The sequence below is a fragment of the Cavia porcellus genome, unplaced genomic scaffold, assembly GCF_034190915.1.
Source record: "Cavia porcellus strain 051 isolate PalLab524CR breed Dunkin Hartley unplaced genomic scaffold, mCavPor4.1 scaffold_7, whole genome shotgun sequence".
Lineage (NCBI taxonomy): Eukaryota > Metazoa > Chordata > Mammalia > Rodentia > Caviidae > Cavia > Cavia porcellus.
Window position 1 is genome coordinate 81,152,917 of NW_026947490.1, and position 26,404 is coordinate 81,179,320.

At 37.3% G+C, this 26,404-nt stretch overlaps 1 protein-coding gene and 1 non-coding gene across 12 annotated transcripts in view; both read left to right on the top strand.

The window, feature by feature from the left end:
• Cdk19 (cyclin dependent kinase 19) overlaps nucleotides 1–26,404 on the top strand; it is a 175,572-nt gene that overhangs the window by 93,256 nt on the left and 55,912 nt on the right. For all 11 annotated transcript variants that reach the window (XM_063253903.1, XM_063253907.1, XM_003466444.5 and 8 more), the window contains 2 exons: nucleotides 9,199–9,309; nucleotides 11,479–11,619. In XM_063253903.1, the coding sequence (XP_063109973.1) occupies nucleotides 9,199–9,309; nucleotides 11,479–11,619 (252 nt within the window). The remainder of the gene's footprint in view (nucleotides 1–9,198; nucleotides 9,310–11,478; nucleotides 11,620–26,404) is intronic.
• Nucleotides 11,652–11,753, top strand: LOC111755834 (small nucleolar RNA U13). The gene has a single exon (XR_002790388.1). It is a non-coding gene; the product is annotated as a small nucleolar RNA U13 (small nucleolar RNA).

Sequence of the window (26,404 nt, forward strand, 5' to 3'; positions counted from 1 at the left end):
TATGTGAGTAAGAGGTCAAGAGAAACTAAAGAACAGAAAAGAAAAAGAAAACTAGGATCATAGTTTTGGAGAGTATTTCTTTTCAAACTGACATAAATACAGAGTTTCAGGTTGGATTGTTTCTTTTTCTTTTAATTAATTAATTAATTAATTTAGTCGTTGAGACAGGTCTTGCTATGCAGTTCAGGCTGGTCTTGAGCTCACTTCGTAGCCCAGGCTAGTCTCAAATTTGCAGCTATTCTCCTGCCTCAGCCTCTGAATGCTGGGATTATAGGTATGTGCCACTACACCTGGCTCTGAATTTTTTCTTTTCTTCCCCCTTCTTGATTCTGCTGTAAGAAAAGGATAAATAAGGAAATAAACATTTGTCAGAAATAAGTTTATTTATTGAAACCTCGAGGTTCTAAAGACAATGCCCAGAGCCAGATAAGTTACTTTCATTAATTGTGAGGATAGAAAGGTTTTCTGCAAAGAGGATTGCAAGGAAAAGTTTTTCAGTTACCTTTCAGTGAATCTGAAAATTGAGTTAGAATGCCTCGAGAATTTCAGAGTAATTAGCTTACTTTGTAAACTCTTGTTTTGGTTTGCGTTTGTTTTGTTTTTCTTTCTTTTTTAACTTTTTTTATTGGTGCATTTTAGATATGCATAATGAAAACATTCATCATACCAAGTTTGTATCTGTACATAATATATCTTGCTGCTTCTTTTCCATACTCCCCCATCAGCTCCTATTCCTCTCCTTATTTACAAAAGCTTTGTTTCTATTTTTCCGTTATTTTTTTCTTGTTCTTTTTTTCCTTTTTCCCTCCCCCCTTGTTCCCCTTCTCATTTGAACATATCTTGTTTTTAATATTTAAGCTTTGTATATTCAAAGTACTTTTGATTTATAATATTTCCAACTGCTGTACATCTTGTAGAATATGTAACAAAAAATTACATTTTAAGAAGAGTGTATGTGCTATCATAGTCCAGAGAATGTGAACTTACTGTAGACCTCACTTGATTTTATACATCTGTTAGAGCATTTAAATGCACAAGTTGAAGTCAGGGAGAAAAAGAAACCAGACTGACTGTTTCAAAACAGGAAGTAGTTTTCATAGAGCCATAACAGAATCTACCACAGGAGTATTGCATGCACTTTGTAAGGAAGTGCTATGCCATTTTCATCATAGCCTATTTCTCCCTAACGAGTATTTCTGACTACTGTGGATGGTTAACTTTTTTCAACTTAAACAATAGTAACAGCTACTGTTTTTCAAGAATTTATTGTATGCCAGGTAATCTGTATAGATTGTCTCATTTAACCCTAACATTCTTGAAAATAGTGGTGATTATAAGAGTAAAAACTAATATTTTCAGGATTTAGGCATTGTGTTATGTGCTTAATCTCTTTTATTCATTATTCTTCTAGTGACTGTGTGTATGTTTGAGTAGATATCTTTATTTTCCCATACAACTGGAAGGGTTAAATAACCTGTGCATACTGCTAAGTTAGGTCAGGACTCAGTTCTAAATCTTGCTTTTGTATTTATATATGCTGCTATATTGTTCACTTGTACTAGATGGCAGTAGGGAAAACTGACAGCCCGGGGTTTAGGACTGATACCTAATCCGTGCCACTGCAATAATGTGAGTCACCTTGAAGCGGGACTGGGCTACCGTCTTTATTGACCCCTTTTCAGAGTATGAGTGCCCCCTGCTGGAAGGTGACACTATCTGATCTGCTTTGAGTGCGAAAGTGTAGTTTCCAAACCTTAATTCCTAAGTGACAGCTTTGGGAATCCAGATCACTTTAGTGTTAGCAGATATGAAGCGTATGACTTCATTTATCTTTGGGGGAGTGGAGGGGGCATTGTACATTAGGAAAGATAGAGGACTTAGCTTTCTAAAGTAAACTCATTGGTCCTGTTCTCACAAGTGGAAAGACAACCTGTCATGTGAATTGTACTGTTACTTTAAATTATTTGTGCGTTTTCAACCCTGAGTCTGAGCTACATCCCCAGCATTTTGTTGTTTTGTTTTGTTTGAGATGGCATCATCTTAAATTGCCCAGGCTGGGCTCAAACTTGTTTTCTCCCTGCCTCAGCCTCCCAGATTTCTAGGATTGCAGATGTTATACCGTTATTCCTGGCTATTTTGTTATTTTTTTTAATGTTTAAACAAGATTATAGAATTGCATTTACCGTGTGATAACTGAGTTACAGTAAGTCCCCAACTTGAATATTTAAGTTTCCAACTTTGATAGACAGACACCAGTGGATCTTGCGTTAGTGATAGATGTGGATATGAACAAATCGTGAAGTAGCTCACCCTAACCATTTGAAGGCAACTGTAAAAGTAAAAATAGTTCACATACAGTACTTTTGTGTGTTTGGTTTTTTATGTTTTACATTGTGTATTTGTGTCAAAAGGTATGCCTGTTGAAGTATAAGATGATTTTGAATTTCCTTGAAAAAAGCAATCTGGAACTCCTACAGCATCATACATTTGAAGAATAGAAAGTAGAGAACTGAAGAGAAAGAAAGATGTGTAGATAAAAACACAAAATCTGGTAGTTTTAGTTGATCACAAGAATCTCTGATTTCAATCAGGATCCTAAAGAATACTTTTGAGAAAAAAGTTTAGGGTTCTAACTTTGGATTAGTGTATATTTTATTTTAAACAGTAAAACGTGAATACTTTTTAACAGTTCCTTTTTGTTTTGGACCAGCGATGGAACTCATGACCCTACACTTGCCAGGCAGGTGCTTATGCAAATGAGCTAAATCCCGGCCCTAACAGTTACTTTTATACCTCAAAAGAAGATGGGATAAAATACTGCATGTGTGGGGAATATTCTTTACTAGGCTCCATTGGGACCGTGTTATCTGGCACAGATGTTTTTACATTTATTGTGGGTCATAGGAAAATCATAGTCTACTTAACTTATGTTTAAATAAAACATATCTGTAGTTGCATGATGTTCAACTGAACAAATACTTGTGAGATGCTATTAAATTTCACTGGTAAAGTACAGTTTTCTAAGTTGCACAAAGTGTCAGCATGAGAAGCAGAGATAATATACTACTTGGCATATGGATTTCTAGAAAGAAAGGACTGTCTTTTGGAGTGTGTGTATTTTTTTTTCAAGTTATGCATATGCTCATTGTGTAAGACTTGTAAGTAGCAAAACAGTGTATGCCTCAGCTCAGCTACTTGAGAAGGTGTAGCAGGAGAATCGCAGGTCTGAGGGCAGTCTGGGCAGCTTAGGGGAGCCGACCCCAAAAGAAAACTAGTAAAAGAAGGACTAGCGATGTTGCTCGGTTAGAGTGCCTTTGGGTTCAATTCCCAGTAATGAAAAAGAAACCCCGTATTTCATACTAACAATTACTATTAATGTCTTAGTGTATTTCCTACTTTATAAACATATCATTTAATATTTTGTAGCCTTTTATGTCACATTATAACATGTCTGTTTCATATAATTAAAAACTTTAGTGTGTATATTTGACACTACAATATATAGATATACCATAATTATCTGCTTTGGTATTGAATGTTTAGGTAATTTATTGTTATTCATTTGCTTATTTCATTAAACAGTGGCAGGAAAGTTACTTTTTTTGTTGCTTATTTCAGTAAATAGGGATAGCAACTGTACTTGTGTTTATCCAGGGCCTAGTATTTTATCCAATGATTTGGTTAATTTTTGCTTTTCTTATTTTTTAGTTTTTGCAGTAGTAGAGATTGAACATAGGGCCTTCCCATTGAGTTATATCCCCAGCCCTTTAAAAAAAATTGCAAGTAGAGAAAGGATCTAAGTAGGCACTAAGTTGCCTAAACTGACCTTAAACTTGTGATCTTTCTGGCTCAGCCTCCCAGAATTCTGGGATGACAGGCATGTGTCACCATGCTAGGCTACTTTCTGCTAGTTTGTCATTGTGCTTCCTTTTGTTCTGTTATGTATGATTTTCTTTAGGATTTTGTGGCATTAACGGAATTCAAAGCCCTTTAAGGAAATACTTTCATAGCATTCCTTTACTTTTCAGGTTACATACCAAGTTAAATATTTCATCTCAGGCAGTTGAAAGCTATGTCTGTTCATTCCCACACTTTTAGTGGAGTGGATGTTAATGGAAAAAAAAAAAAACGATTCAAATGTCTCTGTCCATTCTCATATTTCTAGTGGAGTGAATGTTCATTGAAAAAAAATCATTCAAAATACTTGATAAGGGAATACTTTATGAAAAAAATACAACATTTTTAATGTTGGAAGCCGATTACTATTTACTATTTAAGAACCAGGTAAACTCAGTAATTCATCTGACAAGCCAGGGTGGCCTATGTCTATAATCCCAACATCTGGGAGGCTGAGGTAGGAGGATCGCTGCAGGTTCAAGGCCAGTTTGGGCTACCTAATGAATTCTTAGGCCAGGCCCGCCTGGAATACACTATGTGGGCTACATAGTTCCAGACCAACCTGGACTACGTAATGAGACTGTGTCTCAAGAAAACAAACTCATTTGACAAATGTTTATTGAGGGCTCATTATGTGCTGAGAGCCATTTGAAGCACTTGGGATATAAAAATCAACCATAATCTTTACCTGTATAAAGCTGGTGTTAGTGGAGACTGATGAACAATGAGTAACATGTAAACATCTTCATATCAGTTCAAGTGAGATGCTTCTGTACGATGATTATTAAAGAATAATTTTCAATAAAGTAAAAAAGGAAGAAACCAAGCCGGTGTTATAATCAATTCATAGTAGAATCCTTAGAGGGGCTGGAGATTTAGCTCAGCGTCATAAGCGCCTGCCTTGCAAGTGCGTGGTCATGAGTTCGATCCCCAGTACCGATTAAAAAAAAAAAGAATCCTTAGAATAGAGATACTTAAGGTCAGGAATATTGGAGTGAATATCCAAATTGAACAGAACGAGCTTTCTCCATGACTGGAGGAGGAAAGGCAATAAATGTCTACCACAAAGAACAGAATTTACACGTCTGTAGTCAAGAATTATTCTGCACTATATCACTTATCCATAATGTAGTCATGGGACAGCCTCAGTGGAGTCTGAAACTAAATCGACATACCTTTTACCATCCATTTTGTTGTACTGAAGTGGAAATCTTTTCCCATTACATGAATTAGCAGAAAGCTTTGGTTTTCTGAGCTCTTCAGAACTGTAGATAAAAAGGGTACAAAGGTCTAGCAGAACTAAGGGAGATTCCCTGAGGCGGTAATTGTTTGGGAATAGGGTTAAAGTAGGGAGGGGTCCTTTTGTTCATGTGTGTTGCCTGACTGACTGGAATGATAGACTTGCGATTAACAGGAAAGAAGAGATAGAGAGGAGGGCAGGAAAAGTAGAGGCCTCAACCTCAGCTGTGACCTTTAATTATTGAAATACAGATTTGAGGCAAGTGAATATGTAAAACTGGAGTTCAGGAATATAATTAGATTAGACGGAAACATTTGGAGTTCATGTGTATAGCAGATATACTGAAGACCCTAGACTAAATGAGAGGACTAAAGAAGCTTGTTCAGTGCTCCAGGCATCATTACTTCTGAGAATACAAATACTCTTCCTTCATGGATGTCATATTAAAAGATGATCTACATGGCAGTTCCTCAAAAAATTAAATGGAAATGTCACAGCAGTTCCTCTTGCGGGTATATATTCAGTAGAATTGAAGTGAGGATTCAAACAAACATTTGTACATCAGTGTTTAAGCCAGTGTTAGGCATAGTAATTAGAAGTGAAAACAACCAAAATGTTCCATGAAGGACAGGTGCATAAACAAAATGTGGTGCATACATACATGGAATATTATTCAGCCTTCACGTGAACTAACACTCTGGTACATGCTACAACACAGATAAACCCTGAAGACGGGTTTGAGGAAAGAAGCAAGATACCTGCTGCATGGAATAGCTGGGAGTGGCTCCACAGTGCAGTTTTCACTGATTGCATCATTACTGTGGAGTTTCTGTCTAACACTCGCATGTGAAGCAGGGGGCTGCTGAACAGATCTTAGCAGTAGCCGCAGAGATCGCAGCTTCTAGTTGGGCGCTTCCTTTTCCCACCTCCTTGCCCACGTGCAGGACTGTTACGTCTTCTTCTCTGTCTGTCATGTCTCTTCCATCTCTTCCTTTCCCAACTACCAAACACGACAAAGAATCCTGAGGCTCATCTTCAAAAGTAGAGTAGAAGGTGAGCTCAGAGCAGCCCATTCCGTCTGAGTTCTTAGCTGTTAGCTGTGTCTCAGGACATATGGGTTGGCGGCAGAACTTGGGGTGTCATATCCTTCACTCACATCTAATGTGGCTGGCAGCGCATGTTCAGCAAGACGGTTGAAGTGTAGATGAACAGAAAGAGCTGAGGTACAATACCAGAGTGAGAGAACTGAGAAAAGCTGTCACTGTAAACAGTAGACAACTGAGAAACAGTATGTGTATGACAATTTCAGAGCTGGAATTCAGATGATTCTTACATGATTCCGGTGTAGGGCACTCAAAATACACTTTATTTCAAAGTATTAAGATGGGTAAGGAATGTATTTGCCTAATTGATCTAATTATGTGTCTGTCTTTCGTGCCCCATTGTGGGAATTGAAGACAAGGATATTAGCAGCAGTAGAAAACACGTGGACTTTGGAGTCAGGCAGATCTGTTTGACTCCAGCCCCTCTCTCTAAGCTGTTGTTGGAAGCTAATCTTATCACACTGTACCTTAAATGTTTTGTGCATTATAGAGTTATTATTAGAATTGAATGAAAGGAACTTGCATATAATACATTTGTATGTTAAAAGTAATAAAATATTACAGTTTTGTTCCCTTTGTTTTTCAAGTTCTTTGAGCCAGACCTCTTTTTCTCTTTTGCATCTTCCACAGAGCTTCCTCCTCTTTGTTTTTTGGAGACGGGCTCTGCCTCTGTAGCGTGGGATGGCCTCGCACTTGTGATCCTCCTGCTTGCCTCAGCCTGTCAAGTGCTGGGATTACAGGCATATGTCACCACCATGGTTGGAAGCTTTACATTTAAGGCATTAAAATATTTATCAAACTGAGTATGTTTCTTTCCACCTATTAAATCTAACTGCTGGTTAAGGACAGCCTAAGGCAAGCATATTTATAAGGCATTTTATCTTAGTAGTTAATGCTATTGTTATTAAATATTTTATCATGCAAGTTTCTTTTTATGCCAAGTGCTGAGTTTTCACTTGCTGATCTGGTCTATCATCTTCATTATTGGAGGGTAGCTCAAAAGATTTCTTTCTCTTTTTGGTACTGGGGATCAAATTCCTGACCTTATGCTTGCTAGACAGGTACTTGTGCCACTGAGCTAAACCCCTGGCGCTCAGAAGTTTCTTAAAGCCCATTCCTGTTTTGTTTTGTTTTCTTTTTCCTATTTCCAGGGTCACGTTGACTCATATTCTCAGTCTAATATTTAAGGAAATCAACTTAATAAAGGACGAATTTATTTTGACCCATTGTTGCTTCGTTTTCTTGCTTTGGGCCTATGATGGCTTAGTACATTATGACAGGAGCACGTGGCAGAGGGGTCCCATTACCTCATGACTGCTGGGAAGCAAAGAAAGAAAGGAGGAAAGAGAAGAGAGCAGAGACCAGGGTCCCAGTAGCTGCCTCAAGGGCACATAATCTGCTGCCTTCTGTTAATGAGGCTCAACCACCTAAGGCTTCCACCCCCACCCAGTAGCCACGTGGGTTGAACATGTCCCTGCCATGTGATTTTGGGGGACATTCAAAATCCCAACTGTAGTAACTTACAGCTCCAGTTTTTATCAGTGGGCATATTATATATTCTTTTCACTACTTATATGCAGTTCTCTTTTAAAATGCCTTAGCCACTACTCTAGCCAAGAGTAAGTATAGGAATTGTTAAATCTCCTTTTGTCAAATATTATGCAGCAGTCCCATGCTAGGGTAGATACAAACAGTATAAATGATTTCTGCCACTCAAGAAGCTATTTCATGTACCTATCTGGCAGTGGAGATACCATGACCAAGAATGTAGTTTTCCCAGGATAAGGCTTATCCATGGCAGTCCAGATGTGCTAACCCCTAAGATTTCCCAAATGTAGGAAACTTGACTGTATAATTTGTGGTATGCATTTTCACTTCCCCAGGTTTGGGGGGAGAAGCTATTTCTCCAGTAAAAAAGGTGCACATGTAGCCAAGTTTAATTAATTTTTTAGTGATGCAACATTGCTTTCATGTAGTACCATTGAAAATTATTTAAAATTTTTTTATTTTAATAAAGCAAAACAAAAAAGGATAGAAATAATACAGAATTTTAAAAAACAGTAAGAAATCAACACTAGTTAATATATTGCATATTATCTTAGAAATAGTTCAGGTTACAAGATCGAGGCATAAAAATGATCAAACAGTGACAGCACGAACTGTTCTTTTTGATGAACTAACAGAATTAGTAGTATAGTTATCTATCTTGCACACATATATATACATACATATATACATATGTGTATACCTACACACATAAAATCTTTTCCTTTCTTCCATTTCTCTTCTCCCCTGTCTCAGTTGTTCTAACCTTTTGAGTACTTTCTTACCCTTTGATTATTATAATATCTATTGTATATTTTGGATCTTATTACTCTTTCAGTTTTTTATTATTATTGTGTTTTTTACACTAGGGAGACAATACGGTATTTACAAATGTGAGTCTGATGTATTTCACTTAAAAATGTGGTCTCCATTGCCTCCATTTACCTATAAAAGCCTCAAGATATCCTTTTGTATAGCTGAGTAATATTCCATTGCATAAAAATACCACATCTTTTTTTATCCATTCAGCAGTTGATGGGCATTTTGGTTGTTTCCAAGGTTTAGCTATTACAAATTGTGCTGCTATAAACGTGGGTGCACATATATCACTGTGACATGACCTTTTCAGTTTTTCTGGAAAAATACCCAGAAGGGATTGAATGAAACTTCTAATCCTAGTTTTTTGAGGAATGTCCACACTGAGTTACACATATACATGTAGACAAGGATTAAAAGGTATGTACCAAGTCTTGACAGAGCTTATTTCTGAGTAGTGGTGATTTGGACACTTTTTATTTTTTAAGCTTGCTTACGTATGTTTTCTAAATTTTTGAAAAATCATTTTGAAATTATATGAAATTCATCATTTGCCTCTTCTTACTAACAAAACAGTGATCTTTTTCTTATATTCAGCTTTTGCGAGAATTGAAGCATCCCAATGTGATCGCCTTACAGAAGGTGTTCCTTTCCCACAGTGACAGGAAAGTGTGGCTGCTGTTTGATTATGCGGAACACGATCTATGGGTGAGTCTCACCTTGGCTTGTTTGGTGCAATATAGAGCCATTTATGTGATGATACACAGAAAGGGAGTCTGGCTGTTAACCACAGCTTCAAGTAAACCCAAAATTCATTGGTTTTAAAGAAGCTAAGCAATAAACCAACATTTATTAAAAAGATACTATTTGTAATATTCAGAAATTTTATTTCAGAAAACTGTAATTAGTGTGATTTTATGTAAGTAGTTAAAGGCATTTTACTAATATGTGCAGTGAAAATTTCTTTTGTGATACAGTAGTTCAGATTTAATCAGGCATGTACTTGAGAACCATTTCTAAATTAAGTCATCATCTTGTAGCATTATACTATTTAAACTGAGTGCACTAAATAGAAGTGTATATATGGTTTTGTAGATTTTAGGATGTTTTATGACTAAAAGAATAAAACATTCTGATTCCTAACTTGTTAAATTAGGAAATAAAGGCATTAAGTAGTTTCTTTGAATAACTGCTGAAAGTACAAAGTAATTCAAATTTGGCAGTAAGTTCAAATTATGAATAATTAAATTTTGATTCAATATGGTGTCATTTGTCATGATATAAGTTACAACTCTATTTAGGAATAACTTTAATAGAGTAAGGTATGAAGGAACTTTCAGAGTTCATGCCATTAAGCAGCTGTTGACTAGATTCTTCAGTGATTTTTTTTTTTCAACTCTCTCCATGGATATTGATAAACTTTATTTTTCCCCATTTTTCTACAATCCCATATATTTCTACCAAGGTTTACTTGATGATATATGTACTTCACTTTGAATATCAATGGCATGGAAAAGATACTGTGCTTTGGGACTCATCAGATCCTGTAGGAGGATCCTTGTGTCCAACATGGTGCACAGATTAGTCTTCCCTGTTTCTTTTCCTTTTTTAAAATCTGTTTCTTAAAAAAGAATTATATATGTGCCTCCTAGTATATTAATAACTTGAAAATAAGTTCAAACATATGACCCATATGTTTGAATATTTCTTAAAATCAAGTGAATTTTGTAGAACAGTTTATGAAAATAAGAAAGCTGTAGAAATAACTTAATAAGTATATGTGCAGCTTGGTCAATTTAAAGTTACTAGAACTCTGTTGACGATGTTACCCTTGTTGTTTGAGTAGGATTAAGTAGTCCTTATTATCCATTTTGGTGTATTTTAGAAGGTGGAGTAGAGCTTTGGGGCTAGGAATAGCAAATAGCATTTGTTTCCTATTGTTACACTGTTTTTACAACCAGTAGTATAATACAGATACTGAAATTTCAGTATGAGTGGAGTGGGGATTTAGCTCAGCAGCTCAGGACCTTGCCTGGTAAGCATGAGATCATGAGTTTGATCTCTGGTACCAAAAAACAAAACAAATTTCAATATGAGGTTGGCAGTGGTGGTATGTACCCGTGATCCTAATACTCAGGGAGGTTGAGGCAAAAGTATCAAAAGCTCGAGCCCAGTCTGCCTGACTTAGGGAGACTCTGTCTCAAAGTAAAAAATGAAAGAACGCTGGTGATGTAGCTTAGTGTCAAGGCCTTGGGTTCAATCCCCTACTACTGCCCCCCTCAAATAAATAAATACATATATATGATCCAGTTGTATTTATTACAAGGGGATTAATATCTTTATTTTTCTTTCTTCTTTCCCTTCTCTCCTTTCCAATTGTTTCCTATTTAATATAACCTCTTGGAATATGTCTTAATACATTCCATACCAAAACAAAGCAAAAGTTTCCCAATAATTTCATTATTGATAGTGATAGCACCCAAATGCTCTTAATGCTAACTTTTCATAAAATAGTAAAGATTTATAGTTTTTCTTTTTTCTTTTTTCACTTTTATCAGTAGAGAACTGAACTTTTTTAGGCAAGTACTTAAATATGTATCAACTCTTTGTAACTTTTGGTCCTATTTAATGAAAATCTTAAAAGTTTTAGTAAATCTCATATTAGAACCCCACATTAGTATGGTTATAGTCTCCCCCAAAATTGATTCAATTTTGATTGATCTTATTATTAAAATTATTTTCTTTGTGTCATTACTGGTCTTTAAAAAGTAATTTTGAATATAGAGCATTTATTATAGCCTTGATTGGATTATACTGTCAAAGATGTTAGCAAAGACTATATGTTGTTATACTAAATCTTATTTTTTAAAATTTTAGCATATAATCAAGTTTCATCGTGCATCAAAAGCAAATAAAAAACCCATGCAGTTGCCAAGATCTATGGTTAAGTCATTACTTTACCAGATTCTTGATGGTATCCACTATCTCCATGCAAACTGGGTGCTTCACAGAGACCTTGTAAGTATGCTTCTTTAAAATTCACCAATATAATCCTCAGGTTCATAAGCGTGATGATTGGGTGTTCATGCTCCATGCATGACATGTGCCTCCTTTGAACCTTGTTACGACCTTGGCACATTACCCATCTGACGTGGAAAAAAAAAAATTCACCAATATATCTTATCTTCCTTTTGAACAGATTATGTCTTTCTTGGTACAATTACAATAAAACATTAATTATAAAAATTTTTGAAAATATACATAAGTGAAGAGGAATGGAAATCATCCATAAACTTACAGTGGAGGATTACCTTTAACATTTGGTGTTTATTATTCCATTGTTTTTCCACATAACTGAAATGTCCATTTAATTTTTAACCTGTGATTAGTGTGTAATTTTAACAGAGGAGTTATAAGTGACACAAACACATTTTGGGTCAGTTTCTTATTTATATGATTGTTTATCATCAGTAAAAACATTGTTGAAGACTTAGTTCTGATTTTTTCTTGTAAGACCTAAACCTGAAATGGTAGCATTGCATGTGGTGGAAAGAATGTTGTTATCAGCATTGATAATAAATAAATGAATATATTGAGCAAGGGGAATATACATATTGGACAACTTAGCCATAATTCAGATACTGGGCTTTACTTGTTATTTATTTAGTATACATGTAACATTTATTTATTTATTTTTTATTTTAAAGAGAATAAAACAAATGTAAAGCCACTCAAAATGAAACAATGAAAGGAATAAGTGTTATAGGATTATTATCTTATTCAAAATAAGATAATAGGAAATCAATGGTGGTTACCATAATATATCTTATCTTCAGAATAATTGCCCGCACACCATCAGGCATAATAGAATCAGACAAAACAAAAGAATGAAAATGATACAGGACTTCAAAACAAGTTAATAGGAAATTAACATTGATTACTACCTTTGCTTTTTGGATATCCCTCCCCTTTCACTTTCATAATATCTAATGTGGATCCCACTAACTCCTTCAGTTTTTTATACCAGGGAGACAATACAGTGTTCACCCATGTGAGTCTGAACCATTTCATCCATGAGCATGATCACAGGTTACATCCATTTATCCACAGGAGCCTCAAGATTATCCTTCTTTATAGCTGAGTAGTTGTCCATTGTATAAAAATACCGTATCTTTCCTATCCATTCTATGGTTGATTGGCAAGCTACCCCTGCTTTTTTCTGGGTCCCTGTCACGTGGAGCATTGTCTTGTCTCCTTTGACCTTCAGTCCATGAATTTTCTTTTGTATCAGATATGTTTCTTGTATATAGCACATTGATAGATCTTGTCTCCCGATCCACTCTGCCTGTGTTTCTTTTTATTGGTGACTGGAGCCCATGTATGTTAATGATTATGACCAACATGCACTGGTTCATTTCTACCATGCTGTCCTCCTGCCATTGATACCCCACTTTTCCCCTCTGCTCAATTGCCTGCTCTGCTTCACAAACCCCTTTATTATTACTGGAGCCATGATCACCTTTATCTCCTTCTATAATATCCTTCAGCACTCTTTGTAGAGTTGATTTGGTGGTCATGATTTCCTTCAGTTGTTCTTTATCATGCAGCTGTCTTATTTTTCCATTAATTTTGAAAGATAATTTTTCAGGATACGTCAATCTGGGTTGGAAATTGTTTTCCTTTCAGGACTTCAAACACATCACTCCAAGCTCTTCTTGACTTGATGGTTTATGCTGAGAAGTCTGCCTTGATTCTGATGGGTTTTCCTTTATACGTGATCTGTTTCTTTTCTCTAACAGCCTAGTCTTCCTTTCTTGTGCTGAATTTCTGGGATCTTGATTATTCTATATTTGGGTGTAGATTTATTTTGGCTGTGGCTATTTGAAATTCTATATGCCTCACTTATCTGTATGTAAGGTCCTTTTCCCATGCTTAGGAAGATTTCTGCTATTAGTTCTGTAAATAGCCTTTTTATGTCGTTTGTGTTGACATTTGCTTTTTCACTAACACCTGTCATTCTTAAATTACTATTTTTTTTGCATCATCTTGTAGCCGTTGAATTATTTCCTGGTTCCTCATTATTTTCAAGAGATCCTTCCTTTTATGATCATTAGCTGCCATCCTGATTTCAAGATCTGAAAGTCTATCTTCAGTTTCTTTCAAGCAGTTTTACCAGCTTTCAATGGAGTTTTTAATTTCCTGGACCTCTTTGAATCTGTTTCATGCATTGCAGTTCTTTCTTGTATTGGTCATTCAAGATTTCCGTCATTTTCCAATGCTTCTCTTTTTTTTTTTTATCTATATCTTTGTTCTTTTACCTGAGATAGTATTTCTGATCTGATTACTTTTACACCTCATGAAGTTTTTTCTTTACTTCAGTTGCTATCCTTTCAGAAATTTCAGGTGTGTGACTTCCAATTTCTTCTGTTTTTGTGTCTCTCATACTTATTCTATGTGGGCCAGAGGTCTAAGGTTGCCTTTTGCTCCTTCATCTTGACATTTTTCTGGATTTCTCTGGGTGAGTTGCTCATGGAGTTGCAAGTGCTTCCCCCATTGGCTGCCTGTCCATGGTGTAGGGAATGTGTCAGGCACCAGGGAGGCAGTGGGGTCTGGGATGGACTTCTACAGACACATAAAGCTACACTGAGGCTCCCCTAATGATGGTAGTTCTTTGGGAACTTGGTTAGCGGTTCTCACATCTGGCACTGGCTATCTGTCCCCAGTGACAGGTGGCGGGCTTGCGGGAGTATCTAGGTTCAGTTTATTCTAGTATTTACAGTCTGTGATAATGACCATGTTGTGTCCCAGAGATGTGCCGGGTATGCAGCCAATCTTGGCCTCTGGATGTGGGGCTGGGACTGGTCTTCTGTCAGTGGAGTTCCCCAGAATCCAGCTGCTGTCTCCTCACTGCTGCATTGGATACTTCCGTGTTGCTGGCCTTGCTGATTACTTCACCGTCCAAGGGTCTTTGTGCATCTGTGTGCTGGGCTTTTGTTCTGGGTCTTGGCATTCCAATGGATCTTACACTGTTTTACCCAGACTACCCTCCAGGATGCAATGGAGGAGGCCCAGATCCCAAACTCAATGTCTTCTAGCTGGCCCACCCTCCAGAATATAATAAAAACATTTATTAGTATCAGATTACATGCTAGATGCTCATCTTCATATTATCAGTTTAGTTTATATTGATGAGAGTTTTTTTTATTTGTTGTCTTAAGAAGACTTGGGTATTGAATAGCTATAATCCTCATGAATATCTCATGGGAAATTTTATTTTGTCCCCCTTAAAGTAATTTCATTTGTTTTTTAGGCTTTTAAGAATTTTAGGAATATAGTAGGAATAAATTATTATTAGGTAGATTCAATTTTACTGAGAAGTATTTATTACAGAAAGTAATGAACACAGAAAGAGATCAAGTTACTATCCTTTAGTACCTGGTAAGCTAAGCCCAGACATCAAACTTGACAATGTCTTCTTATAGCATTTAAGTTCACTTGGGGCCAAATGGTAGCGACCATGACAGATGCATTCACCATTTTAACAGAGGTATTACACGTACTATGTTTAAGTATAACATTCTTCAAGACTGCCACCTGTCTGCTATTAACCATGAGTCATCACGTTTTAAAACAGTCCTTAGGAATATGAAGTTGTTCTAGGTCAGTTTTACAGATGATGTTTAGATTTTAATTTTGTATATTCTTAGTGTAACAGATGTGAGTTATATTTTCAAGGTTATGATCATGTTTGAATAATTATTCTACATCTTTGTTGAAGACTAATTTGAGTAATTTTGTCTTGTGGTTCACAGAATTGCACATTTGTCTTAGAAGAGTGTAGCACATTTTATTTGTGATTTTGTCGCCTGAATAAAGCATGACTAGAGCTGTTGTCTGCATCTAAACTTGTTGCTACTTCAGTGTCCTGTCTTTTGGTAGTGGCACCACCCTCTTCCCAGCCTAGAAGTCTCTCTTCATTCTTTGCAGAACTTTGTTTGTCCTCCATATCCAGAACTTGCCACGTTCTTTCGGTGTCATCACTAGAATATTTGTTCCGTTTGTCGGTTTTCATGTCCAGTGCTTCCTTCCTGTTGAGGCCCTGATGACATCTTTCTTGTAGTACTACTTGTTTTCTTTTCCACAATCCCTTTCCCCTTCTGTCTACTTTAGACCTGTGGGCAGTTTACTTAGCTTCTACACAGTGACTGTGAAACACTTGTTTATTGATAAATGAAAGCTATAGTTTTTTATTGGCCTTTCAGGGCCTTACCACATTTAGCTCTAATGCCTTTAAAATTTTTTCTCTCTCCCTGTTATTTTTTCACATATATTGTGCTTTTGAAGTATTGATTGTTCCCTATGTCAGTCAATACAGTTTCCTGCCTCAGTGGTCTTTATTTCCTCTCTCTTAACACTCTGCCTCTGTCTCTACATATTCAAATACTACTGTCTTTCAGGGCTCAACACAGCATTTAAATTTGTCCTCACACTTATCTCTGCTAGGAATAGCCTCTCCTTGTTACTGGTTCTTTGTATATTTATTTTCTTATGAGCATTTGTCTGTTAGCATTATAATTTATATAGAGGTCTTGGATAATTCTCTAGAGGGCACGATGTGTGTCTGATCCTTTTTTGGACAGTACTGCTCCATATACAGTGATTGTTGAGGAAATTCAGTGAATGAATATCTGGGAGAATATTGATTATTGCAGCATTATTGGGGTTGAACATTTGATCATGTGTGTAAAATAAAGATGGGAGCAGTACAAATAAGACACTTTTAAAGTCCTTTTTGAGGCTCTCTAGTCCAAGAGAAGAAATACACATGCAGATAGTTAAATGGCACTGTGAGAGTTAGGGAAAAGGGTGTGACGTGTGTCTGCAGACTGGGAGGTTCTGACAGCGGGGAGAGCTTCACGAGCAGATGGCATCGAGTTGGCCATTGAAGGATAAATAGAATTTAAAGATTCAGGGGATGAAGGAAATCAAGGAGGATGCTGAATGTAAAAAAAATCTGACGGGAAAAGCCTTGTATTATCTCAGAAAGAGTATGCAGTTTTGACTCGCTCCAATATGGGTTACTAGGAGTCTAGAGAGTTTTATCAGATGTTTGGTTAACTTCCTCCTTACTAGAACAAAATACGTGATACTCCCAGTTTAAAGGAGGAGGGGCTTATTTCGGCTCAGTTTCAGAGGGTTCAGTCTGTGATTTGCTAGCTCCAAGGTAGAAACATCTCAGTGCAAGGACGAGGTGGAAGAGAACTGCTCAGCTTGTGGCATCTGGGAAGCAGGGAGCAAAAGAGAGCCCAGAGAAGGGATCTGGGGACATAGTCCCCAAAGTCACACTTCCATGACAGCCCAGACACACCAGAAGTGTGGCTTCCTTATCAAGGCATCTGTCAAAGCAGTCAAGATTAATCATCATAGGCTCTCTCTCTCTCTTTCTGTCTCTCTCTCTTCTTCCCTCCCTTCCTCCCTCTCTCTTTTGGTACCAGGAATCATACTCGGGACCTCACATTTGCGGAGCAGTGCTGTGCCACTGAGCTATGTCCCGGGCCCCATTCAGTGTCTCTTTCAATGTGCTAAAATCTTGTGAACAACGGAATAAATTTCACCTCCCCCAGAGAAGCCACCATGATTATTTCCTCAGCTGTAGCATGAAGATAATGCTGAGTACATTTTGAATGTGACTTTGACCTAGTGTCCAGCTTGTTTTACTCACTCCAATAAGATTGGAAACATTAAATCCTCAGGGTCTCTGATGGCCTCCTCAATTCTTTTCACTGATTGAGAGTCTGGATAATTGGATCTCATTGTCGTGGTTTTTGCTCAAGTATTTTCTGGGATAGAACGTTCAAATTCTGTATTTCTATATCTGTGTACTAGATAATAGAAATATAAGCTGAGCCTGGTGGCAAACACCTGTAAGCCTAGCTGCTGGAGAAACTGAAGCAGGACAATCCCAAGGTCACGCCTAGTTTGGATAATTTAGTGTGAGAGCCTGGCTCAAAAAGTGAAAGTGGCCAAATATGTAGCTCAGTGTGAAGCCTTGGCTCAATCCCAGAACGAGTGAGAGGGGGACGGAGGGGGAGGGGGAGGAGAGAGACAGAGAGAGGAGAGGGAGAATGCATGTCAATACTATATTGATAACAGTGGTAGTGAATGAATGGCTTGCATGCTGCAGCAGACGCTTACCATTGAAAGCTCTCAAAGGTTTGCCGTCACTGGTACAAAATCCCATACAGTGTTAAAACAATGATGGAGATACCTGAAAAATTACTTTTCATGAGCTTAACAGTAGAATTGCTGTTTCAGTCAGTTTTGTTTTTTTTAGTGCTTCATTTCCTGTTGCTGTAAGGAATTAGGCTTTTGCCATTTGTTAGTTACACTGTTTTAGAATGCTCACCACCTCTAAATTTTCATTTGCTGTGAGATACCTAAAGAAATCATACAATTTGGGTCAGGGATTTAGCTGATGACACAGCACCTGGGAAGCACAGTCTTGAGTTCCATTCCCAGTACCAAAAGAAGAAAGTTACAATCAGTGTAAGCTGGCACTAAATTTACTGTTACACTGGTATAATCAAAACAATTTATAAAGTAAATAAAAGTGTTCTGAAGTTCACACACGGAAGCATTATATAACCAAAAAGGTTGGTGGTGTTGATTATGATGGAGTTCTTATCTGGAATATTTTAGTTATGTAATTTGAATCCTAGAATTTAATTCAGAAGTAGAGAATTTGAAGTCATCAAAAAGATTAATCATGAAGAACTAGTTTAAAAAGAAAGCAGAGAGCTAAACATATTCATCTTGACCGAGAAATAGTAAAAAAGAGACAAGTCCATACATATTTGCAACTTAAAAACACTAAAGGAGGAAAGATGTAATTTCACAGCAGGATATAGCTAAGAAGCGTAAGGTGACCCCTTTTTAATGGAGTACTATTCTGGTAGATTGGAGGAATGCCAAGGTGGCATTTATCTCTTTTCAAAATTATGAGCTTCTTGAGAGCAGGGTTCACATCTCACTAATTTTTGTTGTCCTAGTGTTGGCATATTGTTTATACTTGTAAGCTACTTAAATGAAAATTTAGCTAAGTATCTGGCAGTTTCACATTATTCTTTAGCAAAGATAGAAAAATACTAGCCAAATGACAGTATTATTAAGTAGATTTGTGATTCCTTAGTTTCAGACTGTTACTACTGATCAGTGGCATAAACTAACTTACCAGTTAGGTTATCTTTTTCACTGTCAAATCCCGAACCTACTGTAGCACACAATATGAACCAGGGTTTCATTGAATGAATAATTTGGACAAATGCTCCATGACCTTAGCCTAGCTCTGTCTTTTAAAAATGTATTTGTGGATGTCTTATCTTGGAGTTTGAATAATAATTGTTTTTCATATTAATGTGTGAATTTGAAGTCTTTTTAAAACTTCTAGGCACTCGAACTGGGCATGGTGATGCATGATTGTAATCCAAGCACTTGGGAGGCTGAAGTAAGAGGATTGCTGCAAGTTCGAGGCCAGCCTGGGCTGCTTAGTGACTTCAGGTCCAGTCAGAACTGTATAATGAAACCCTGTCTCCAGAAAAAACAGTCTATAGACGTAAACACCTATGTGGTTGGGGCTGGGGATTTAGCTCAGCAGCATAAGCACCTGCCTTGCAAGCAGGTGGTCGTGAGTTCAATCCCTGGTACCGATTAAAAACAAACAAAAAAAACCTGTGTGGTCAGCAAACAAAGTATGTAGCAATTTTATAAGATTCAGTTGAGAAAAGTAATTTTTCACCCAGGAATGTTTTGGATTTTATTGTTAATTAACATTTAAATGTTTTAAATCATCAAGTTATTTCTGTCACAGAAGCATTTATTCTATTAAATCTGCTAGAATACTAACAACAAGAAATATGTCAATATTTTGAGTCACATGATTTCAGTTGATTAATGAATATGAGCAAGCTGGTTGTGGTAGTGCATACCTGTAACCCCAGAATTTGGGAGGCTGAGGCAGGAGGATTGCCTTGAGTTTGAAACTAACCTGGGCTACATGGTATGCTTAAGACCAGCCTAAACTACATAGCAAGACCCTGTTGCAAAAGCAATACAAAAAAAAAAGGAAAAAAGAAAACAAAACATCCATGGCATGGTGACAGTTACCTGTAATTCTAAAAGTGTGGGAGCCTGAGCCAGGAGGATCACAAGTTTGAGCCCTGCCTGGGCAACTTATTTAGTGAGACCCTGCTTTCCTTCTCCCAAATAAGCGTGGTAATGCAGCTCAGTGCAGAGGCCTAGGTTCAATCCCCAAAACCACCAAAAAGAGAAAATACATTACGCAGCAGATACTCAGCTACAGAGAAAAGTATATTGTATGAGTTTGGATACTTTATTATACTAGCTGACATGAACTATAGGGTTTTTTTTCCCATTATAACTGTTCAGTCAGCCTATATACTGAATTTGCAACAGCATTCTTTATTATGCTTCGGGGTATATGCTTGTTTAGATTGTATCAGTTACCGGTTGCTGCAAACAAATTCACCCCAAATTTGGTAGTTTAGACAATATTGCCGGGCATGGTGGCACACCCCTATAATCCCAGCACTCTGAGCAGAAGGATCCCTGTGAGTTCCAGGCCACGCTGGCTACATGAGACAGAATGCTATGAGACCCTGTCTCCAAAAAAAAAAAAAAAACAAAAACAAAAAACCATTTGTTAGCTCAGATTTGGTGGCTTAGAAACCCAAGGATGGCCGCTGTGGGTCCTCTGTGAAAGGTAAGACCTCTCTCAAGGCTGACTTGGATGAATCCCTTTCTTCACTCCCTCACTCCATGTATCCCTCCCTCGCTCACTCCTGTGTTGACAGTATTCATTTCTTTGTAAACTGAGGGCTAGTGCCTTATGTTGGCTCCTTGCCACAAGAATGTTGCAGAGAGTGTTTCACAGCATGTCAGTTTGCTTCAGCAGGGTGATCAAGAAGGAGGGTAAGAGATTGTGTGTCAGTGAGGTGGACATCCACGTTTTGCCAGCCCCATTGTAGAAGGGACATCCCCTTAGCACCTGGGATATTGCTTAGCGGTACGACACTTGCCTTGCAAGCCTGAGGTCATGAGTTCTATTCCTAGTACCAAAAAGGGGGGAAGAGAAATGACACTCCTTACATTTGCCACATTCTGTTCATTAGAAGCAGGTCCCTAGATAAGTGTCCATACTTCAGAGAGGAGTTGGTACTGTAATGAGTGCACAGGAGGTGGAGAGCTTGGAACTCATGTCCAAATAATAAGTGCTTCAAATAATATCATTATGGTGTTCTTTCTTTCTTTTTTTGGGGAAGAGTCTTTTTGAGACAGGGTCTCACTATTCTCACAGTGCAGTTCAGGCTAGCATGGAGCTCACTTTGTAGCCCAGATTGGTTTGGAGCTCACAACAGTCCTCCTGGCCTCAGCCTCCCAAGTGCTGGGATTACAGGCCTGAGCCACCACACCCAGCCCTGTTCTTTCTTGTGCAATATTATCTAACAGAAGTTTTGGAGATAGCAATTCCATGCTAGTCAAATGACTTTCTGTGATTGTTCATTTGGTTTACTAAGTTAACATCCTACTTAAAGGAAACTACTACAGAAAACAGGACTTATTTTAATATAACTTAATCATTCTAGTTTCTTTTAAAATGTAGTACTAACAAACAGCAAGATATGGGTTGGATATCTTCTAACTTGCAGTGGCAGGTGATTTCATCTTGCAGAAAAATCCTACTAGCAAGGCTCCATGGAGCAGGGCGCTTGATGATCTGTGGCTCATCATAGGTGCAGTGTGAGGGCCTTTGATGATGGTGTTGTCATTCATGCATGGGGCTCTTGTCCTGCTCTGTTTAAGGCTTTGTGAAGAGTAGATAGGATGTTTAATAGCACTCTGGATATTGCAGCATGCACTTTACATATATAAAAGCTATTCTTAGCTTAGAGCAGTGGCACATGCTGGTAATCCCAGCCCTCTGCACAGGAAGACTGAGAGTTCAGTCTTGGCCTGGGCACCTTAGCAACTTAGAATACTCTGTATCCAGGTTAAAAAAAAAGAAAAAGAGCTAGAGTTGTAGCTGAGTCCCAAGACCCTTGGTTCAATCTCCAGTACTCACTAAAGAAGAAGGTATTATTAAAGTGCTTTCTAGATACCAGTTGAGATTTATTTTGGTATAACACTTTTTCCATCACTTATAGCCCAGCAACTAGAGATTTCAACAGTTTCAACTATGCATCTGTCAGTTTGAATTAGAATGCAGAGCTTACCATCTGTTCTACAGACAAAGAATACATACTAAGAATCATTTCTGCTGAGTGCGGTGGCACATGCCTGATATCCCAGCACTTGGGATACTGAGGCAGGAGGGTAACCTCAAGTTTGAGGCCAGCCTAGGCTACATAGTGAGTTCAAGGCCAGCCTGAGTTACATAGCAAGACCTTGTAAGTGTAAGTCACACTTCCACAAGGCCAACTTTAAAGAGGACATAGTTAACACTGTGACACATGAGGCCCCTTAAGGTTTTAGCTCAGGGACAAGAAGATTTTGATGACCATTGAATTTAGCATGAGGTTTTAGTAGCCTGTACTGATAAAATATATGTATTTAGAAAATGTTCACCAAGCTATGCAAGGTCACTCGCTTGATCCTTTTTCTGGTACTGTAACACTGTCATAGCCTGGTAATTTATAAACAATAGAAGTTTATTTGGCTTGTGATTCAGTGACTAGAAATTCCAAAATAGAGAGGCTGCACTGGTGAGAGCCTTCTTATTATGTCATCCATGATACAAAGAAGGAAAAATACAGGAGGAGAGAGAGGGTCTAGAGAGAGGGGGGCCCTATAATATTAACTTGATTTCATTGAAGTAAAATTTATATATAATATTCACACATTTAAACTACAAATTAATCAATTTGATAAGTGTTTACTCAGGCATTCTGTTTGACTAGACTCTTTATGGAGAATGAAGGGATTTTGTTTGCAAAGACTGATTAGTTTTATCAGGAGGGCATCACATATGATAGTTATTTTGTGAGATCATGTTCTCAACTAATCACACATTTGGGTAGACTTCTAGAGATGAAGACTGTTCATTTCCCCAGTGTAGTTTTGCTATCGCCCTATCCTGGTGGCATCTCTACAATTCTTGGGTCTATTCTGGGTCTGCCATTGTCCATTGCAAGTGAATTTGATCTATCTTGGTTTTAGGTGTTTCACCACTGTGTATCTGTCTTTTCATCAGTAAAACAAGGGAATCAGTTTGGTAATCTGTCTCTGACACTCTTTGTTTCTCATGATAAGACTGCATTATTTTATTTGAATGTGAATACCCTAAGTATAAATAGAGAACTATTGTCTATCAATATTCTTCTCTGAGAATGGACTGTACTTACTAACAAGGTAGAACCCAAATGCTGCCTTCCTAGTGTTATTCCTGCCACTGCTGTCAATGTGGAATGTATCTTGATTATATTCTTAGTGATCTTGGAGTTAGTTAGGTAAATAGGCTTCTAGCTACATGTGTTTGTCTTGCAATTAGCTTTTTATAATGGTTGCTTTTTATTGGTTCATGTTAGAGAAAGAAAAACCTTATCTCTGCTGTTCAGGCCTGTAACCCTTTCTCGAAGGCAGACAAAGAAATGTATTGTTAATTGTAGAGAATACTGGGTTGGCAGGCATTGTTTACTGTGAGTACCAAATTTGATTAGTGTTGTATTACAGATACATCCTGGCTTAAGATAAAATGAAATTAATCACAGTGTTATAGTATTATAGGCCATTCCTGATTTACAGATGGCCTGCATCTGGCTGTTAATATGAAACTTCCAATTTGGGAGACTGTTACTTAGAAAAAACATTTAAGCAGTATTGTTGGAAGGCCTGTTTAACTCACAAGTACCTAAAGTATGGCACTAATAGAATTACGGCACCTGTCATTTTAAACTAGATTATTTTTAGCTGGATTTCTAAGGCAGGAAGTACTGATATACATATTTAGGACATTTGCTTTACAAACATACTTTGGCTTTCTAGACTGGGTGTAGTGGCACACACTTCTAATCCCAGCTACTCCGAAGGCTGGATTGAGAGCAGTGCAAGTTCAAGGCCAGCCTGAGTGATTTAGTAAGACTTGTCAGAAAAATAAAAATGGACTAGGGTGTAGCTCAGTGACAGACTGCTTGCATAATGTGTAAACTCCTGGAGTTGAGCTGGGCATGATAGAGCACCCTTGTCATCCTACAACTAGGAAGTCAGGAGAATTGCTGTGAGTTTGAACCCAACCTGAACTACATAGTGAGACTCTGTCTCAAAAAGAACAAAGAAAGTTAAATTCCAGTACTGCCAAACAAAACTAAACATGTTCTGACTTCCTAATGTGCCAAACACTGGCAATAGGTGTATGGTGGGGATGATTCAGTAAACAGATAATCATAAAAGCAATAAGGTTTAAAAAAGAAATTATGAAGTACATGTGGATACTTGAGAGTACAGGAGATCACCTGACTAGCTGGGCCGGGGGCTGTCTTAAAAGGAGTCATTGAGTGAATCAAAAGGAGTGAGTAGGCCTTAATGAGGTAAAAAGGAATGAAGTGAGGAGAGCATTTCAGGCAAAGGAGATGGCGTGAATAAGTGTAGAGGGTAAGAAACAACAATTTTGATATTGTTAGGGCAAAACAAAAAGTTAAAGAAAAAAGATTGGTGGGGACCTAGTTACGTGGATCGTAAGTGTCCCATGTAAGAAATATGAGTGATTTCCGTGACAGGCTTCCTGAGCTGGTCAGGTCAGGTTTTTAAGATAGACCACTCAGACACAGGTATGGAAGGTGGGGTGATGATATAAAGATCAGCGCCCTTGAGGGGAGCGGGGAGCTGGGTGCTGAGGTTGGACCCTTGGCCCTTGGACATGCTAGGAAAAGGGATAGCAGCTTTTATCAGATTGTTAAAATCAGCTGTTAGAGAAATCGTAAAGACCCAGAACTTGAGTGGTCAGAATAAAGAAGAAAAGAGAGAAGTTAGTAGGTAAATATTTATGACCTAAATCAGTTAGATCTTACTGTATTTGGGAGATAAAGGAGAGAGTGAAATTCAGGCTTAATGCTTTTGCTGACCAAGAAGGGAATACCAGAAAAAGAGGCATTTGGACTGGTTACAGATTATTATACAAGGACACCACCAACATACCTCCTTTTTGTTTTTTTTTAAACTATGAAATATATACTGGAAAGCTTGCAACAAAGCTTTACTCCTAAGGAATAACATTTTATACGTATTCTAGGTATTTGTAAACACTTTGAAGAAGTTGTATAGTGTGACTAATCCCCAGCTTGGTTTACATTAATTTTTAAAAATAGGATATTATGGGAAACTGCTTCACCAGCAGTGTAAAAATAAAAAGTATTTTGTGTTTAAAATAAAAAAAAAAGGCAGGCTGGGGATTTAGCTCTGTGGCATAAGCACCTGCTTGGCAAGTACAGGGTTGTGAATTTAATCCTCAGTACCAAAATAAATAAATAAACAAACTTTAAAAAAGAAAAAGAGGCAATTTGGCATTGGATGAGTTGAATTTGTGGTGATTATGGAGATGGCCAGCATATAGCTGGCATATTTCTTAAGATACATGGAAAGTTAGCGATCTAGAGGTGAAGATTTGGAGGTCCTTAGCATATAGGTGACTTTTGAAACTCTGAAATAAACAAAAATCAGAATTGTTAAAAAATTATTTTCAGGAATGAGCAGGGCATATTTCTAAATAACGTGCTTGCTTTAGTTTCTTGATTTCTTTTTTAATTAAGTAGTTACCCATTAAGGACACTGATCCCTTACCCCATACATGCTGGATGGATTGTGAGCACTGACTATTGGCAATGTAGTTCATTTATTTGTGCACTCATTCAGCAAATGCTCGTTACACACTTAGTATGTGCCTAGATCTCAATAGCTATATACAACTGTCAGAACTATCCTCTTTCTTCTAGAAGATTGAAATCACAGTGATCAAATATGTTGTATTTAAAAATTTTCTATTATCTGATTAATGAGGTTGTTTTAAGAAATGAACAGTTGTGATAGACTCATGTTATCAGCAAACGATTCACCCTGTTTGCTACAACACAGAATTTGATTTGCTAAGGGTAAACTGTGAAGAACCATATACAAAAAGGAACACGATCAGATGGTTTTCTCCTGGGAATAAACTTGTATATCAAATGAGGTGAATTGTGCTGCCATTATACTTAATAAAGTATAGTTGTGGCCATTAATTTCTGGCTTACAATTTGCATTGTTTCAGAACCTAGTTCAGTTAATATTGTGATTGCTTTGTTCCTGTTATTTAGGATTATAGACAATTGGGGGGGGTTTGGCTTTGGTTGGTGATGATAAAAGTCATTTTATGACTCTCATATTTTTGTTCTCAATGACCTGGGGTCAGGACTGCAAATAATTATGTGTCTTTAACTCTTGTTCTACATATGATGTGCCAATTAACTGAAATAAATTTAACCTTTGAAAAAAATTGTTCCTATAAAAGGGAAAAGCAAATCCAGAATACATGTAAAACATAAATATATATTCAAAACGTAACTAAATTCTGCAGAAATACAGATATTTCAGAAATTGCTTCTGAGCACTTGTTTTGTTCATCACATTTTCTTGAATTTGACCTTCAAAACAACTAAAATAAACCTTAAACCTTTAAAATAACTAAGATAAACCTTATAGCACTGATTTGGCTATCTGATTTTGTTGCTGATATCCAACTCCTGCCAGTTCTGCTGTT